The sequence below is a fragment of the Piliocolobus tephrosceles genome, chromosome 15 (assembly GCF_002776525.5).
Source record: "Piliocolobus tephrosceles isolate RC106 chromosome 15, ASM277652v3, whole genome shotgun sequence".
In the NCBI taxonomy this organism is placed as follows: domain Eukaryota; kingdom Metazoa; phylum Chordata; class Mammalia; order Primates; family Cercopithecidae; genus Piliocolobus; species Piliocolobus tephrosceles.
Window position 1 is genome coordinate 75,142,968 of NC_045448.1, and position 15,497 is coordinate 75,158,464.

At 52.2% G+C, this 15,497-nt stretch overlaps 3 protein-coding genes across 7 annotated transcripts in view; 2 read left to right on the plus strand and 1 right to left on the minus strand.

Moving 5' to 3' along the window:
- The window catches only part of LOC116418465, a 16,733-nt gene extending 9,637 nt beyond the window's left edge, over positions 1-7,096 (plus strand). Inside the window, exon 2 of the mRNA XM_031934216.1 lies at positions 5,583-7,096. Within this exon, the coding sequence (XP_031790076.1) occupies positions 6,325-6,933 (609 nt within the window). The 5' untranslated portion in view covers positions 5,583-6,324 and the 3' untranslated portion in view covers positions 6,934-7,096. The remainder of the gene's footprint in view (positions 1-5,582) is intronic.
- LOXL3 (lysyl oxidase like 3) overlaps positions 1-11,753 on the minus strand; it is a 21,756-nt gene extending 10,003 nt beyond the window's left edge. Inside the window, exons 1-5 of one of the 4 annotated variants that reach the window (XM_023188043.2) lie at positions 11,633-11,670; positions 11,064-11,268; positions 10,072-10,396; positions 7,731-7,894; positions 6,915-7,129 (exon numbers count right to left, since the gene is read on the minus strand). In XM_023188043.2, the coding sequence (XP_023043811.1) occupies positions 6,915-7,129; positions 7,731-7,894; positions 10,072-10,396; positions 11,064-11,081 (722 nt within the window). In that variant the 5' untranslated portion in view covers positions 11,082-11,268; positions 11,633-11,670. Of the gene's footprint in view, positions 1-6,914; positions 7,130-7,730; positions 7,895-10,071; positions 10,397-11,063; positions 11,561-11,632 lie in introns of those variants that run through there. The other 3 variants (XM_023188044.3, XM_023188042.3, XM_023188045.2) reach the window with 3 other exon arrangements.
- Positions 11,754-11,854: 101 nt separating this feature from the next.
- Positions 11,855-15,255, plus strand: DOK1 (docking protein 1). 2 transcript variants are annotated; one of them, XM_023188055.3, is made up of 5 exons: positions 11,855-12,565; positions 12,901-13,200; positions 13,326-13,419; positions 13,626-13,810; positions 14,028-15,255. In XM_023188055.3, the coding sequence occupies exons 1-5, from the start codon at positions 12,506-12,508 to the stop codon at positions 14,814-14,816; spliced, it is 1,428 nt and encodes a 475-aa protein (XP_023043823.1). In that variant the 5' UTR covers positions 11,855-12,505; the 3' UTR covers positions 14,817-15,255. The 2 variants fall into 2 exon arrangements, with proteins under 2 accessions (XP_023043823.1, XP_023043824.1); XM_023188056.3 differs by lacking the exon at positions 13,626-13,810.
- Positions 15,256-15,497: the final 242 nt, after the last annotated feature.

A 15,497-nucleotide genomic window follows, 5' to 3' on the forward strand; every position in this document is an offset into this window, starting at 1 on the left:
CCACCTCGCCCGGCTAGTTTTTGTGTTTTTAGTAGAGAGGGGGTTTCACCGTGTTAGCCAGGATGGTCTCGATCTCCTGACCTCGTGATCCGCCCGTCTCGGCCTCCCAAAGTGCTGGGATTACAGGCTTGAGCCACCGCGCCCGGCCCTCTCACTCATTCTTTAACCTACTTCCTCTGGTTTTCCCTACCTATCACTCTGCAAACTTCTGTTTTGTTAAATCCAGCAGACATTTTTCAGTCTTTATCTTACTGACCTCTTTGCAATATCTGACTGTCCTCTCTTTCCTTGGCTGCTATAACACTACAATATCCTGGTTTTATTTCTAATTCTGCTTATTATTATTATTAAAATATTTTTAATTTCCGGAGTGGCGCCCCAGGGAGCAGGGCTGACTCCTAGGCAGTGTGCCCAGAGCCGCCTATTCCTAATTCTGGTTGCTCTTTCTTGGTCTTCTCTGCAGGCTTCTCCCCTATCTGGTCATTAAAATTTGTGGAACTCTTATCTTAGGCATTCTGTCTCACTTCATATAGGGCCCTCTATATGGTCTAATTCACACCATAATCTAATACACACAATATAAAGTGTATTCATAATCTTATCTATTTCATTGTCTTCTTGATGTTTCTAGGTAGAGATCTGAAAGCAATCTAAAATGTAATGTAGGTCCAAAAAAAAAAAGAGAAGAAAGATAATTATCTCAGCAAAATCCACTCCAGAAACCTAGGGGTTAATCCTGACTTCTCCCTTTCTTGGATCCCAAAGTCAATCAATAACCAAGTCCTGTCAATTTTACTTCCTAAATCTCTCCAATCCATATATCTTGTTCCTCTCCCGACCATTCTCAGAAATAGAGTCAAAGGCCAGGCGTGGTGGCTCACAGCTGTAATCCCAGCACTTTGGGAGGCCAGGACAGGCAGATCACTTGAGGTCAGGAGTTCAAGACCAGCCTGGGCAACATGGAGAAACCCCATCTTTACTAAAAACACACACACACACAAAAAAAAACAAACAAACAAACAAAAAACAAATTAGCCGGGTACGGTGGTGCGTGCCTGTAACCCCAGCTACTTGAGAGGCTGAGGCAGGAGAACTACTTGAACCCGGGAGGAGGAGGTTGCAGTGAGCCAAGATTGCACCACTACCCTCCAGCCTGGGTGACAAAGCAAGGCTCTGTCTGAAAAGAAAAGAAAAGAAATAGATTCAAAATGATCTTTTGGAGTCACAAACCTGATCATGCCATCTCACAGCCCTCCTCATTAAAACACTTCAATGGGCCGGGCACGGTGACTCACGCCTGTAATCCTAGCACTTTGGGAGGCCGAGGCGGGCGGATCACGAGGTCAGGAGATCAAGACCATCCTGGCTAACACAGTGAAACCCCATCTCTATTAAAAATACAAAAAACTAGCTGGGAGTGGCCGCGGGCGCCTGTAGTCGCAGCTACTCCGAAGGCTGAGGCAGAAGAATGGCGTGAATCTGGGAGGTGGAGCTTCCAGTGAGATCCAGTGAGATCAAGCCACTGCACTCCAGCCTGGGTGACAGAGAGACTCTGTCTCAAAAAACAAACAAAGAAACAAACAAAAAACACTTCAATGGCCGGGAGCGGTGGCTCAAGCCTGTAATTCCAGCACTTTGGGAGGCCAAGGTAGGCGAATCAACTGAGGTGAGGAGTTCAAGACTAGCCTGGCCAACATGGTGAAATCTCGTCTCTACTAAAAATACAAAAATTAGCTGGGCGTGGTGGTGGGCACCTGTAGTCCTAGCCACTCGGGAGGCTGATGCAGAAGAATCACTTGAACTTGGGGAGGCGGAGGTTGCAGTGAGCAGAGATTGTGCCACTGTACTCCAGCCTGGGCAACAGAGCCAGACTCCCTCTCAAAACAAAAAAACAAAAAAACCCAAACATCAATGGCTTCCCAATCCTTTTATTATAAGGACCTGAATCCTTATGATGGCCTATAAGGTCTTCTATGATGTGCAGCCTAATAACCTCTCTTGTCATTTATTCACCTTTGTATTCTCAGCACCTTGCACAGTACTTGGCAAATAGGAGTTCAATAAAACATCTGTCAAGCTGAAATGAACTAGAAGAGTGACTTCTTAAATAGCACTGAAGCTCTTAGAGCCTCAATTTCATTATCTGTAAAAGAGCAGTAAATAGTTCAATTATCTGTACATTCTTTTCTTATTCTAAAGTTCTACAACTTTTACATGTTCTAGGGCAGAACTACCAAAACAAATTGAAAAATGTTTAATACATCAGGTTTAATTTTCTCATTCCCTAAATCTTACTTCCTCTAAAAGCTAGCAGATCCATCTTTTTTCCCCCTAGGGAGGGGAGAGTTGTTCACAACTATCTTGCCTATCTTTCATAATTGTATCACCTGCGAGAATGCTCCCTCTGCTGGGCCTGACCGGTGAAGGATCTAGATCATAGCCCCATCACAGAATCTCCCAGGGCTCCCCCAATCTCTTTCCCCAAGAAAAATGGCCTCTGCGCTTTAGTGTATCTCTTTCCTCAGCCTTTATATCCCAGACTTAGTATGAGATTCCAATATGTCCAACAAATATTCCTGATCTCTAAAAATTATTTCAGCTTTGCATACCTGGGGACAATTCCTGCGTCTCAAACTTTCCAAAGACGGCCCATCTCTAAAGCTAGTTCATATTAACCTGAAGCCCAGAGATAGCTGCTGGTACCATCCTTCTCTCAGGCAGTGTCGGAATCATTTTCGACACTTTCGATGGGAGAGAGAAGGTGTCTCTTCTCCCATTCTCTATGTTCTATCAGTCATCCTACATCTATTCATTTTCCTCCATCTTTGTTGTTACCCTCCTGATAAGCTTCAATTTTAGAACAAACTCCTGACTGGTTTTACTGCACTGAGACCCTCCTCTCCTCATCCACTACTATCAGGCAAACTTTCAAAAACACTGGCTTTATTCTTGTTCCATACAAATACTTTTATTTGTAATTTTTCCATAAGGCAAAGGCCAAGCTCTCCAATTTGGCACCTAAAGCATTCCATTTTCTGGCCTCCCTTTATCTAGATCTTCCACTATTTCTCAGTATAAACCTACTCTTGCTAACTTACTGTCTTCCAAATATAAGCCATTCATTATCATCTCTGTTGGGGACAACAGTGACTTCCCTGTTGCTAAATCCAGCATTTGTTTCTCAGTCCTCATGTTTTTAGGTCTGGGCAGCACTGACTCAGCTGGTCTCTCTCTCTCCTCTTTGAAGCACTTTACTTGGCTCCCAGGCCACTACACTCCCCTGGTTTTCTTCCTACCTCACCTCACTGTTTGCATTTCATCTTATCTTCTGACTTTTAAATATTTAGTCTCCCCATGGTTCAGTCTCTGGGCCTCTTTCCCTGTCTTTTAAATTTACATTCACTTCCTTGGTATGTTGTCCAGTTTCAGGACTTCATATGTTTTACTCAACTGAACTCCAGAGTCCTATATTAAATTGCCTAACTTAGCCCCACCACTTCAATGTCTTAAAGAATGTTAAATTTAACAGGTCTAAAACCAAGTTCCTACCCTCCACCCCCAAGCCTATCTCCCAAAAAAACATGCTCCAGCCACTATTTTGCTTGTCAGGTGAGGCCAATTCCATACTTAGCTGAGGTCAAAAACCTGGAGAGCCTTAACTCCTCTCTCTCACATCACACCTATCTATAAAACTTGATCATTTTTCACCACTTTCACTGGTCATGATCACCTTTCACTTTCTTTACGTGGGTTTCAGAAGACGATAACCCCATAACTAGCCACCTGACTTCTTGCTCCTATGCATCCCTTACAGTCTATTCCTAATAAAGCAGTGAAAGTAGTACTGAAAAAAAATGGAAGCCCAATGTCATAACCCTGCTCCAAACCCTCCAGTGGTTCCTTATCTCCTACAGAACAAAAGGCAGCCTCTCCCAGATGGCCCACAGGATCTGGCTCCCCATTCTTTTCTGATCACCACCTACACTGCATGTCCTACCATTTTCCTCTTTTTCACTCAGCTCCAGCCAGTGGCCTCCAGGAGGACAAGAATGCCTTATCTCATCACCCACTACACACACACACACACACACACACACACACGCACACACACACACACCCCAGAATATGTTCATTTTTGATCCCTCTTCCTGGAAATGTTTATCTACAGGTCTGCATAGCTTGTGCCCTCACCTCCTTTAAATCTTTTCTCAAATGATGCCTTCTCCAAGAGGCCTTCCTTGACCACTTCTTTATTTACTTACTTTATTTATTTTATTTTTATTTGAGATAGAGTTTCGTTCTTGTTGCCCAGGCTGGTGTGCAATGGCGCGATCTCAGCTCACTGCAACCTCCGCCTCCTGGGTTCAAGTGATTCTCCTGCCTCAGCCTCCCGAGTAGCTGGGATTACAGTCATGCGCCACCATACCCGGCTAATTTTGTATTTTTAGTAGAGACGGGGTTTCTCCATGTTGGTCAGGCTGGTCTTGAACTCCCAACCTCAGGTGATCCACCAGCCTCAGCCTCCCAAAGTGCTGGGATTACAGGTGTGAGCCAACGTGCCCGGCCTTAGTTAATTTATTTTTTGAGACAGTGTCTTGCTCTGCTACCCAGGCTGCAGTGTAGTGGCATAATCACGGCTCACTGCAGCCTTGACTTCCTGGGCTCAAGCAATCTTCCCGCCTCAGCCTCTCAAGTAGCTAGAACCACAGGTACGCACCACCGTGTTCAGCTAATTTTATTTTTTAAAAATTATCTGTAGAGACAGGGTCTCACTATGTTGCCCAGGCTGGTCTCGAATTCCTGGGCTCAAATAATCCTTCCACCTTGGCCTCCCAAAGTGCTGGGATTACAGGCATGAGCCACGGCTAGTGTCTACAACAGTACCTGGCACACAGTAAGATCTCAGTAAATAAATATTGGGTGAATGGCTCTCTACACCTTTGTTCATGCTATCCTCTTCACTGGAAATGTCTATTTAAATTCTATGCATCTTTCAGAACATGGGGTTTAAATTAGGGAAGGTAAGCAGCACAGAGAAGGAAATGCAGCCCCAAGATGGATGAAAGTAAAGAGGCACAGCACATGTTTGTTTTAAAGTGGTTTGAGTGTCCAAGCCAGATAAAGTACTGAAAATCCTCAGTACTGAAAGACATTTCAGATGAGCCTCAGAGCCAAGTCAAAGAAGTGTGAGCAGGTATAGAAAAGACTGTAGACTGGATAATATCCTGACTTTCAAGAGAAAAAAAAAAAAGGAGAAAAAGGATTCCTCAATTCCTCAATCTACACATAAGTAATATTCTAGAATAAATTATTAAATAGAGGTTTGTGAGCATTTAGGAAAAAATAAGGTGATTCTTAGAGACCTAAAAGGATTTGAGTAAAAATAGGCTCAAACTACTATGATTTTCTTTTTTGACAGGGTTACTAAATTGGAAGGCTGGAGAATGACTGTGAACATAGCATTTCTGGATTTTTTATCAAAGACTAACAAAATCTCCCATGATTTCATTACAGATAAGAAATATATAGATAGATCAGGTGAAATGTTGGTTATGTCATTGAAGTGTTCTGTTTCTTCCCAGTTGGTGGAAGGAACATATTTTACAGCTGATGATTAGAAGCTTGATGAAAATCTGCAGGAACATTTGCAAGAAGAGTTAGACTTTGGTTTAAAACATTTTCACAACAACGTTTAGCCATTTGGATGAAGCCAGAAGGCAAAGCTGCCATGTCTGTTCAGCAGAGGAGGCTGAGAAGGATGACAGATGGAAAGTCACATCAGGACTCAAGATAATCTCATGGGATCATCATGGCTTTTTTATGGCTTCTAAATTATGTATCAAAACAAATGTAATAGGGTAAACGTCACCTATACCTGGGTTAGAAAAGGCTGCTCTATCAGTAGGAAGCATAGGGAAGACCTGAACTGGTTTTAGGTGATGACAAGTTCAGTATAAGCAGTGGGAAGCTGCCGCAGTAGGAAGACAGTGTAATTCGAGCATGCTTCAGTCGGGGTTGAGGATTTCTACAGTGGCTGGCCGCATCAGACCCCATCTGAAGTAGTGTGCCCGAGAAAAGCTATCCGGACATCAAGAGGCCTTTCAGCAATACTGATCTAGGGAACCACTGAAGAAAGGGAGGATTTTTGACTTGCAAAGTAGATTACAGAGAGAGCGTGTAAAGATTTCCAAATAAATATCTGGCTGTCAATGGCAGTTTCTCAAAAAGATCAAAGTAGATGCTCCAGGGAAGGGAGACGCTAAGCACAGACAGTCCCCAGGGTGATGCGTTTCCCTGGAAGCCGGACTGGACCCCAGGGCTCCAATGCAGGTGGAGGGGTTGGGCTTCGCCAAAAGAGATTCTGGGAAACTCCAGGACTTCCAGGAGTCCCGAGGGCTCACACACGCGCCCGGGGACGGCCCAGGCAGAGAGGGGGCGCCGTGTCTCCTGGCGCCTTTCGGCCACCGTGCGCCGCCGTCCCTGGGTCCCCAGACCCTGGGCGCCCAGCCCGCGCGGGACACACCCAGGCGCTGCCTCCCAGGGGCTGCCGCGTCCTTGCTGAACTCGGAACTCGCTGGCCGGCGACGCCAGCGTTGGAATCGCCCCAGGGCCTGGGTGTGGCCTCGCGAGGCCGGCACGCGCCCGGGACCGAGGAATCCGCCTACCCACCCAGGCGTTGGCCACGAGAGAGCGGGACCCTCACTGGTCCCCATTTCAGGTACTCCCTTGGGGCACCTTTCGTGGTCCCACAAGATTTCCCAACTCTCCAGCTTTGCACCGGCCTCCATATTTTCCCGCGCGTCTCGACCCCCGGGTCCTCCTGTGCCCCGGACCTGCTCAGATGTCTCCCAAGGCTATTTATCAGGGAGCACCCCAATCCCGGCCCGCTCCGCCCGATGCCCGCGGCCCCTCACCTGTAGAAGGCCGCGTTGACCCTCTTTTCGCTGGGGAAGCCCAGCATCCCGCAGACCACGTGGCTGTTGTGGGCGCTCCAGCCTTTGTCGCACACTTGCGACCAGCCGTCAGGAAGCCTGACTTCCACCAGCCCCTCCGTCACGGGCAGGGGTCGTCTGCCCCACCCAACTGCGGGTCGAATTCGCACCTCCTCCACTTGCAGGTGATGCTCTACCTGGGGGCGGGGCCACAAGCAAGGAAAGAATCCCAGTGGCACCTTTCCTGTGCCCTGCCACTCTTAAGGAACCCTGTTTGGTGCGCCTGCTGTAAACCCAGTGGCCAGATGGGCCCGAGGCGGCACTGAGAGAGCGGCCACAATGGCCGCAGTCCGCGGTGTGGACTCTCTTGCAGCCAGCAGCGCAGGGGATATGCTTGCTCCCAGAGAGGATTCAGGGCACTAGGAAGGGGCACCTCCCTGTGCCTGGAGCAGGAGGGCGCACTTCAGAGAGGAAATGGCTTTGAAGGAGGAGAAAGTCAGAAGGAAGATGTCTCAGGAAAGCAGGAACCTTTGAGGAGAAGGAGAGCACCAGGTGTCCCAGGGGTGACTAGGGATGAAGCTGGAGAGGCTCATGCCAGGTGTAGCCCCTTGAATGCGAACACTAAAAATCCTGTTGGATTTTACAGCATCTGGGAGCTCTGCCATTTGCTTTTCCAAGCCTCCCACCAATCCAAATGATCCCCCAGTGGTAACTACTTTCTAATGTCTCCCCTAACCACCCCACAGTCCTCTTGGCTATCCTGGGTGGTATGTGTGTGTATGTCTAGGAACTGCAGACCTCAATGACATTGGAGTCTGAGAAGCCAGGGAGGCGCTGGTCCTTGCAGATGACCCCAGCATCCTCATCGTGCGTACAGTCACTGTTCCCCCAGCCCCGGGAGGCACACTCAGTCACACTCTGCTCGGTCCCACTGCAGCTCAGGTTGTCCAGCCAGATGCGGCCTGTGGAAGGGGAGATGAAGGGACAGAGAAGCTTGGGGAGGGAGGATGGGGGAGTAATGGGGATGTTGGAAAGAGTGAGTGCTGATGCCTCCCACTTGGCCATGATGATCCCATCTTTCTGGTATGATAAGGGGTAGAGAAGGGACAGGGGACCCTGGCAGGGAATAGGAAGGGGGCATAAGATTGAGGGAAATTTGGTGTGATCTGGGGATACTCAAGAACCTGATAGGGTGAATAAAAAACCAAGAATCAACCCTGATGTTCTGATTAGTCTCTACCCATTCAATGATAGCTACAATTAATCAGGTACCTACTGTGTGCCAGGTGTTCTGCCATGGTGTGCACATATGTGATCGTTCTTAGAGCTGCCAGAACACCGTTTTATATAAAGAAACTGGAGTTTAGAGAAGCTAAGTAACTCGCTTAAGACCACACAGCCAATACGTGAGGGCTTAGGAGTTTGACCTACCCGTGAGGCTTGGACATCCAAGATCCTTTCATCACATCCTTGCATTCTCTTGTGTGCCTGCCCTGTCTGTGCTGTCCTTGTTCTTCTCTCTGTCTGAAACCTGATTCTTTTTTTTTTTGAGACAGAGTCTCGCTCTGTCGCAGGGGCTGGAGTGCAGTGACCGGATCTCAGTTCACTGCAAACTCCACCTTCCGGGTTTACGCCATTCTCCTGCCTCAGCCTAGCGAGTAGCTGGGACTACACGTGCCCGCCACCTCGCCTGGCTAGTTTTTTGTATTTTTTAGTAGAGACGGGGTTTCACCGTGTTAGCCAGGATGGTCTCGATCTCCTGACCTCGTGATCCGCCCGTCTCGGCCTCCCAAAGTGCTGGGATTACAGGCTTGGGCCACCGCGCCCGGCCCCGATTTTGTTTTTTAAACGAAGTCTTGTCCTGTAGCCTAGGCTGAAGTGCAGTGGCATGATCTCGGCTCACTGCAACCTCCGTCTCCCAGGTTCAAGCAATTCTCCTGCCTTAGCCTCCCAAGTAGCTGGGACTATAAGCGCATGCCACCATGCCCGGCTAATTTTTATATTTTTAGTACAGACAGGGTTTCACTATGTTGGCCAGGCTGGTCTCGAAGTCCTCACCTCAGGTGATCCACCGGCCTGAGCCTCCCAAAGTGCTGGGATTACAGGCGTGAGCCACCGCGCCTGGCCTGAACCCTGTGGAGTATCACTGACTTCCTCTCAGAATTAGGCACAGCCTCAAAGGTCATCTGTCCTAGCCAATGTTCAAGGTCATCAAAGTCCTTGTGACTCTTCATGACTTTCCCCCACCACATCTGATTCAGTCCCTTTGGTGCCAACCAGAAAAATCCCTCAGCCACACAACTGTCCTTCCCATATTTGAAAACAACCATTATGTCATTGCTATGCAAGGCTTTTACTTTCCATATCAATTCCCTGGTTCTTCAGCAATTCCTCCTTGAAACTTGGCTTCTGAATCTTTCACATCTAGGCAGCTCTCCTGTTAAAGTATTTCCATTTTCTACTGTCCCTCTTAAAACACAGCATCTACAAATGACACTTAATTCCACAGGTGGTCTAGCAAGTGGGAACTGGGGGATCAGCTGCAGGTTGCACCTGCTTCTGTCCATCAGTCCCATTGTGGGTTCATACCATGGGCACAGTCCTAGGCCTCACCTAGGGAACTGCTCTTAAGCCTCCACCACCCACACTCATACTTGTCCTAGATTTTATACTTGTCCTTAGACAGTACCACCTTGTTAATTTTAGCTCTGGCCTATAGCCTGATTTTGTTAACTGCAGTGTCTGTGACCCCTTATGACTTTGGAACATCCAGATATCATTTACCTGCTCTTAGCGTCCCATGAAACCAACTGTACTTTATTTGTACAGGGCTCACCTGTATCTGGGCTGTTTTGCGGATGGCTTTGTAGGATCATACTTTTGCAGCAGAAAAGAACTTAGACATCATCTAGTCATTTTGCACACAGGGCATCCAAGGCTCAGAGAAAGCACCAACTAGCCTAAGGTCACACAGCTCTGAGAAGTAACTATGTTGCTTGGTTTGTCACCCATGGGTTTACTCAATGCTGGCTGTTCTTGGTGTCATGCGTCCCTATGGCTGTGCCATCCTGGTGTTCCCTTTCCCTGCACTTCGGCCACACTTAGGTAATACCTAGGATATGCCTGGATCATTGCTCACCAGTTCCAGGGCCATATTTGGCACTGTGGGTCCAGCCTGTGGCCTCTGTGAAGCCCAGCTCTCGGCAGAGGACATGGGCAGCCTGCAGCGTGAAGTCATCATCGCAGATGGTGCCCCATTCACCAGCTCGCTGTATCTCCACGCGGCCCTCGTAGGGCTTCCTGGGGAAGCCGGCCAGCCGGAACCGCAGCCCCTGGCTCCCGACCCTCTTCTCAGGGTCCGTGGAAGGGGACGGAGACCCCAAGCACGAGCTGCACAGCAGGCACAGCAGCAGCCCCCAGGGGCTCCACTGCCAGACACTGACAGGTCGCATGGTAGGGAAGGCCTGGGTGCCCCAGAGAGAAAGTACGTGTGAGAGAAACAGATTGAGTGGGGCCCAGAGTCAGAAAGGGAGGGAGAAGTCACGAAAGAAAAATGACACTGAGTAAGACACAGACTGCGAGAGACAGCAGGAGAGAAAAAGCCCCAGGGACCAAGAGAGACAGGGAGAGAAGCACATTAAATAAGGGCAGAGGCACAGGTCATAGAGGCACAGCCTGAGAGACCCAGAGATAAGAGACAGCTATGAGAGATCAAGAGTCAGAGAAGGGTCAAGAAAAAGAGACAGAGGCTGAGCAAGAGACAGGCAAAGAGGAAGAACAGACAGACAGGATGTGAGAGGAAGGGAGACTGTGGGAACGAGAGAAAAACAGAAAGACACAGAGGAGAGAGACAACAGCTAGAAGGTGATAGGAAAAGAACCAAGCACTCAGTATAGGGGAACGAAGCAAGCGTGGGTGACGAGGAGAGAGATTGACAAGAGCCAAGGGGCGGACGTGGGAGGGATCCAGATGACCCCATTTGCCCAGAGGGAGGACAGACAGCTGTACTGATTGTGCAGAGAGGCACGTAAGGGGCCCTAGGCGTCCTTGGGATCACAGATCCCCTGAATGGGAGCCCAGAGTCCTAACCCAGCAGATTCCCAGGAAGGGAAGGCTGGCACCAAAGCTCACCTGGAGAGCCTGCTGCATGCCCTCCCCAGTACACAGGCTCTCCGATGCCCTGCAGGGTCAAGAGGCCCAGGAGGGCCAGGCCTTAAGGCTGGGCGGGGGATGGGGTAGGGTTGTCCAAGCCTCCTGCCAACACCACCATCGCTGTCACCGGGCAACGGGAGGCCAGGCGCTATGGCTCCTCAGCCAAGGCCTTCTCTGCCTAGGGCTGAGAACAGGCTCTCAACAGCAAGCCCCCGTCAACATGCTTCCCCCAACCCAAACAATTAATCCAACAAGGCAGCTTTGTTCTGGGGACATTTTGGCTTGGGGACCCAGGGGTAGGGCCTCCCGGAGGAGCCCCCTCCCTTAGGGCGCGCCTGGTGGCCCTGTTCGGAACACCCGGAGCCCCCGCCTCCGGTATGTGCCTCCGCTCTGTACTCGGTCTCACATGCCCTTAGACAAGAATCAAACTCTCAGTTTGGTGGCTTCCCCTCGACTCCATCCCTCCCACACCACCCGTTTTCTCTGGTCCCTCCACATCCTCTCCATCCCCTACTCTCTCCCTCTGCGGTTAGCGTGACTCCCCCTACCTTGGCCGAGCAGGACCCTAAGGGCTGGGAGAAGAGTGCTGATCCTGGAGATCAGTCCTAGGACTTCCAAAAAAAAAAAAAAAAAAATGATCGGCAAGGGGAGACTGGACCCCCCTCTCTCCCCCTTCTCAGTTCTTCCCTCCCACATCCCCCCTGAGCCCTCCCACATTCCGCCTTCTCCCTCCATTCCTCCCGGCCAGTTCCCTCCTCTCCCCTCCTCTGGGTCCTCCCTCCCCGTGGAGCTGGCCACTGCCGCGCCCCCTCCCCCTCCCCGGCCCTCCCGGCCTGCTCAATGAAGCTTTCTCTTCCCGTGGCATGGAGGCCAGGCCTCTGCGGTCAGGGAGCTGACATGCAAGCGGCCGCCGGGCAGCGGGGCGGCCCCGGAGGTGGCGGGAAGCGGTTCAATCCCAGCCCTCCCTCCGAGTCCCGGGTCAGCGGAGTGTAAACAGCCCGGCTCGGGCGGGGCTGGGGGCGGGCCCGCCCAGGGCAACTGAAGCTCTGGAGGCCCGTGTGGGTCTCTCCGGTGCCTCCGGGTGCTTTCGGGGTGAGGTCATGGCTTTCACTCTGATGTCACGTTGGACATAGGACGTCACGCGCAGCCACCACGCCCAGAGTCCTCGCGCCAAAACCGAGGACTTTCGGTGGAGCTACCGGCGCGCCCCTACGACGGCGGGTAGGGGCCTGGGTAGCGCCAGGTTAATCCGGGAGCCTCCACCCTTCCTTCTCGCTCTTCTCCCTCAACACACCCCGACCCCCCAGCGGCTGCCGGCGGGGGCCGGGGAGGGGCGGAAACACCTCCAGGGAACCCGGCCCCGCCTCCCGCCCCGCCTCCCGCCGCAGGGCCAGGAAGCGCGGAAGGAACCGCCGGGGGCCATGGACGGCGCAGTGATGGAAGGGCCGCTGTTTTTGCAGAGTCAGCGCTTTGGGACCAAGGTAGTCTGGGGCACGGATGCCGAACCTTATCCGGGCTAGTAGTGGGTGAGAGAGCCCAGAAACAGGGAGAGGTGGGCAACAGGCTGGAGCGCGGCGCGGGCAGTTGGAGAGCCTGTGACTGTCCCGCGAAGTTGCTTTGTACGCTCTCGGGAAGCGTCTCTAGTCTCGGGGTTCTGGTCCTGGGGAGACGGAGTGGCATCCTCCTTGGGAAACTTCGCCCCCCCGTTTGGAAGCCCCAGACCCCAAATCGACCTGCGCCGCTCCCTCCTTCCCCGTCGGGACCCGGGCCGCCCGCGCACGCCACTCACTCTCCAGCCCTCTCACTCTCTCCCTAGAGGTGGAGGAAGACCTGGGCCGTGCTCTACCCGGCCAGTCCTCACGGCGTAGCGCGGCTCGAGTTCTTTGACCATAAAGGGTCGAGCTCTGGGGGTGGCCGAGGGAGCTCGCGCCGCCTGGACTGCAAGGTGATCCGTCTGGCTGAGTGTGTGAGTGTGGCCCCTGTTACCGTGGAGACCCCGCCTGAGCCCGGCGCCACTGCCTTCCGCCTGGACACTGCTCAGCGCTCGCACTTGCTGGCGGCCGACGCGCCGTCCAGTGCAGCCTGGGTGCAGACGCTGTGCCGAAACGCCTTTCCGGTGAGGAGCTGCGGCGATGTGGGGTGGGGGCAGTTACAGAGGCAGAGAAATGGGGCTGGCTCAGACCCACACCCACTCCCCGTTGAGAAAATTACAGGTTTCTCGACGCTCTCTCTCTACTACAGAAAGGCAGCTGGACTCTGGCGCCTTCCGATAACCCACCTAAGCTTTCTGCCTTGGAGATGCTGGAGAACTCCTTGTACAGCCCCACCTGGGAAGGTAGACGCCTAAGCCCGGGAAGGGATGGAGTGAGGAGGAGGGCCTTTGGAAAGTGGGTGGATACCCAGGGGCCCATGGGGAAGTAGGAAGGCCCTGAGATCTGGCTTCCAAGTGAGTGCTTGGACATTACGCTCATGAGGCTTCTGGGTCCCCACTGCTGTCCCCACCCCTCTCCCAGCAGCTGTCTAATCGTATATGCCTTCCAGGATCCCAATTCTGGGTAACGGTGCAGAGGACTGAGGCCGCCGAGCGCTGTGGCCTGCATGGCTCCTACATGCTGAGGGTGGAGACTGAGAGGCTGACTCTCCTGACCATGGGGGCCCAGAGTCAGATACTGGAGCCGCTCCTGTCCTGGCCCTACACTCTGTTGCGTCGCTATGGCCGGGACAAGGTGCAGGGGCTGTCCGGGAGGGCTTCCTGGGTTGGGCAGCTGTGGGAGGAGTGGGGCAGGACAGAAGGTGGGAAGCTCAGACCTTTGGATCCCCCTTTCTTGCCTACCCAGTGACCCCAGGTGGTCTCTTCTTTGTAGATATCCTAACTAGTGCAGGCCTGTGACTCCCTTTCTCTGATGGCTCCTGGTAATGCGTTTCCCTCTCTACCCTCCTCAGGTCATGTTCTCTTTCGAGGCCGGCCGCCGCTGCCCCTCAGGCCCTGGAACCTTCACCTTCCAGACGGCACAGGGAAATGACATCTTCCAGGCAGTTGAGACTGCCATCCACCGGCAGAAGGCCCAGGGAAAGGCCGGACAGGGGCACGATGTTCTCAGAGCTGACTCCCATGAAGGGGAGGTGGCAGAGGGGAAGTTGCCTTCCCCACCTGGCCCCCAAGAGCTCCTTGACAGCCCCCCAGCCCTGTACGCTGAGCCCTTAGACTCCTTGCGAATTGCTCCGTGCCCTTCCCAGGACTCCCTATACTCAGACCCCTTGGACAGCACCCCTGCTCGGGCAGGAGAGGGAGTGCAACGGAAGAAACCTCTCTATTGGGACTTGTATGAACATGCGCAGCAGCAGTTGCTGAAGGCCAAGCTGACGGACCCCAAAGAGGACCCCATCTATGATGAACCTGAAGGCTTGGCCCCAGTCCCTTCCCAGGGCCTTTATGATCTGCCTCGGGAGCCCAAGGATGCATGGTGGTGCCAAGCCCGGGTGAAGGAGGAGGGCTATGAGCTCCCCTACAACCCTGCCACTGATGACTATGCTGTGCCACCCCCTCGGAGCACAAAGCCCGTCCCTGCTCCCAAGCCTGAACCTGGTACTGCAACTGGCAGTGGCAGCAAAAGCTACAACTCAGCCCTGTACAGCCAGGTCCATAAAAGCGGGGCCTCGGGGGGCTGGGACTGTGAGCTCTCTAGAGTAGGGACTGACAAGACTGGGGTCAAGTCAGAGGGCTCTACCTGAGAAGGAGGGCAAGGCTGAGGTGGCTAAGGAGGACCATGGGGAGGTGGCACTAGGGATCTAAGAAAATGGTTAGAACCAGCAGAAGCCAGAAGGTGGGAGAGGCCGTGCTGTGTGAGACCAGGGGACCAGAGGGATAGGGGAGTCAAAGGAAGGACAATCCCAGGAAGTCCTAAAAAGCGGGGCAGATGGCAAGGCTGAGGGATGGGCTCTGTATCCTAAAGCCGTCCCTTCTCCACTTCCCCAAAGGAAGGGACAGCTGCAGGACCAGGTCTGTGGAAAGTGGTGCATGGTCAGAGTGGGTGCAGTTTGAGGGGCCCATGTGGAGGCCTCAGGGAGATGTTGGACTGTGCCTGGATTCTTACTCCTGCATTGTTCTTTGCCAGAGACCTATTTAAAAACTTTAAAATTCTCATTAAAGTCAGCTTGGGTTTAAGAAGTTTATGTGTGTGAACAGAAAAAGAGGGGACACAGTGGTTGGGTTGGGTGTGGTGGGGATCAAGAGGAGAACCAGGAATGTGTTGAGAGTCTCGGAGAGGAAAGGCATCCAGGAAGGGAAGAGGAGTGTGGCGGTGCAGTGCCTGGGGAGTCAAGTCAGGCTGCCCTGGGCTAGACATGAGCTCTGTGGCCCTGGGTGAGTTGTATAACATCTGCAACCCTCAGTTTCCCCTGTGCCCCTCTGTA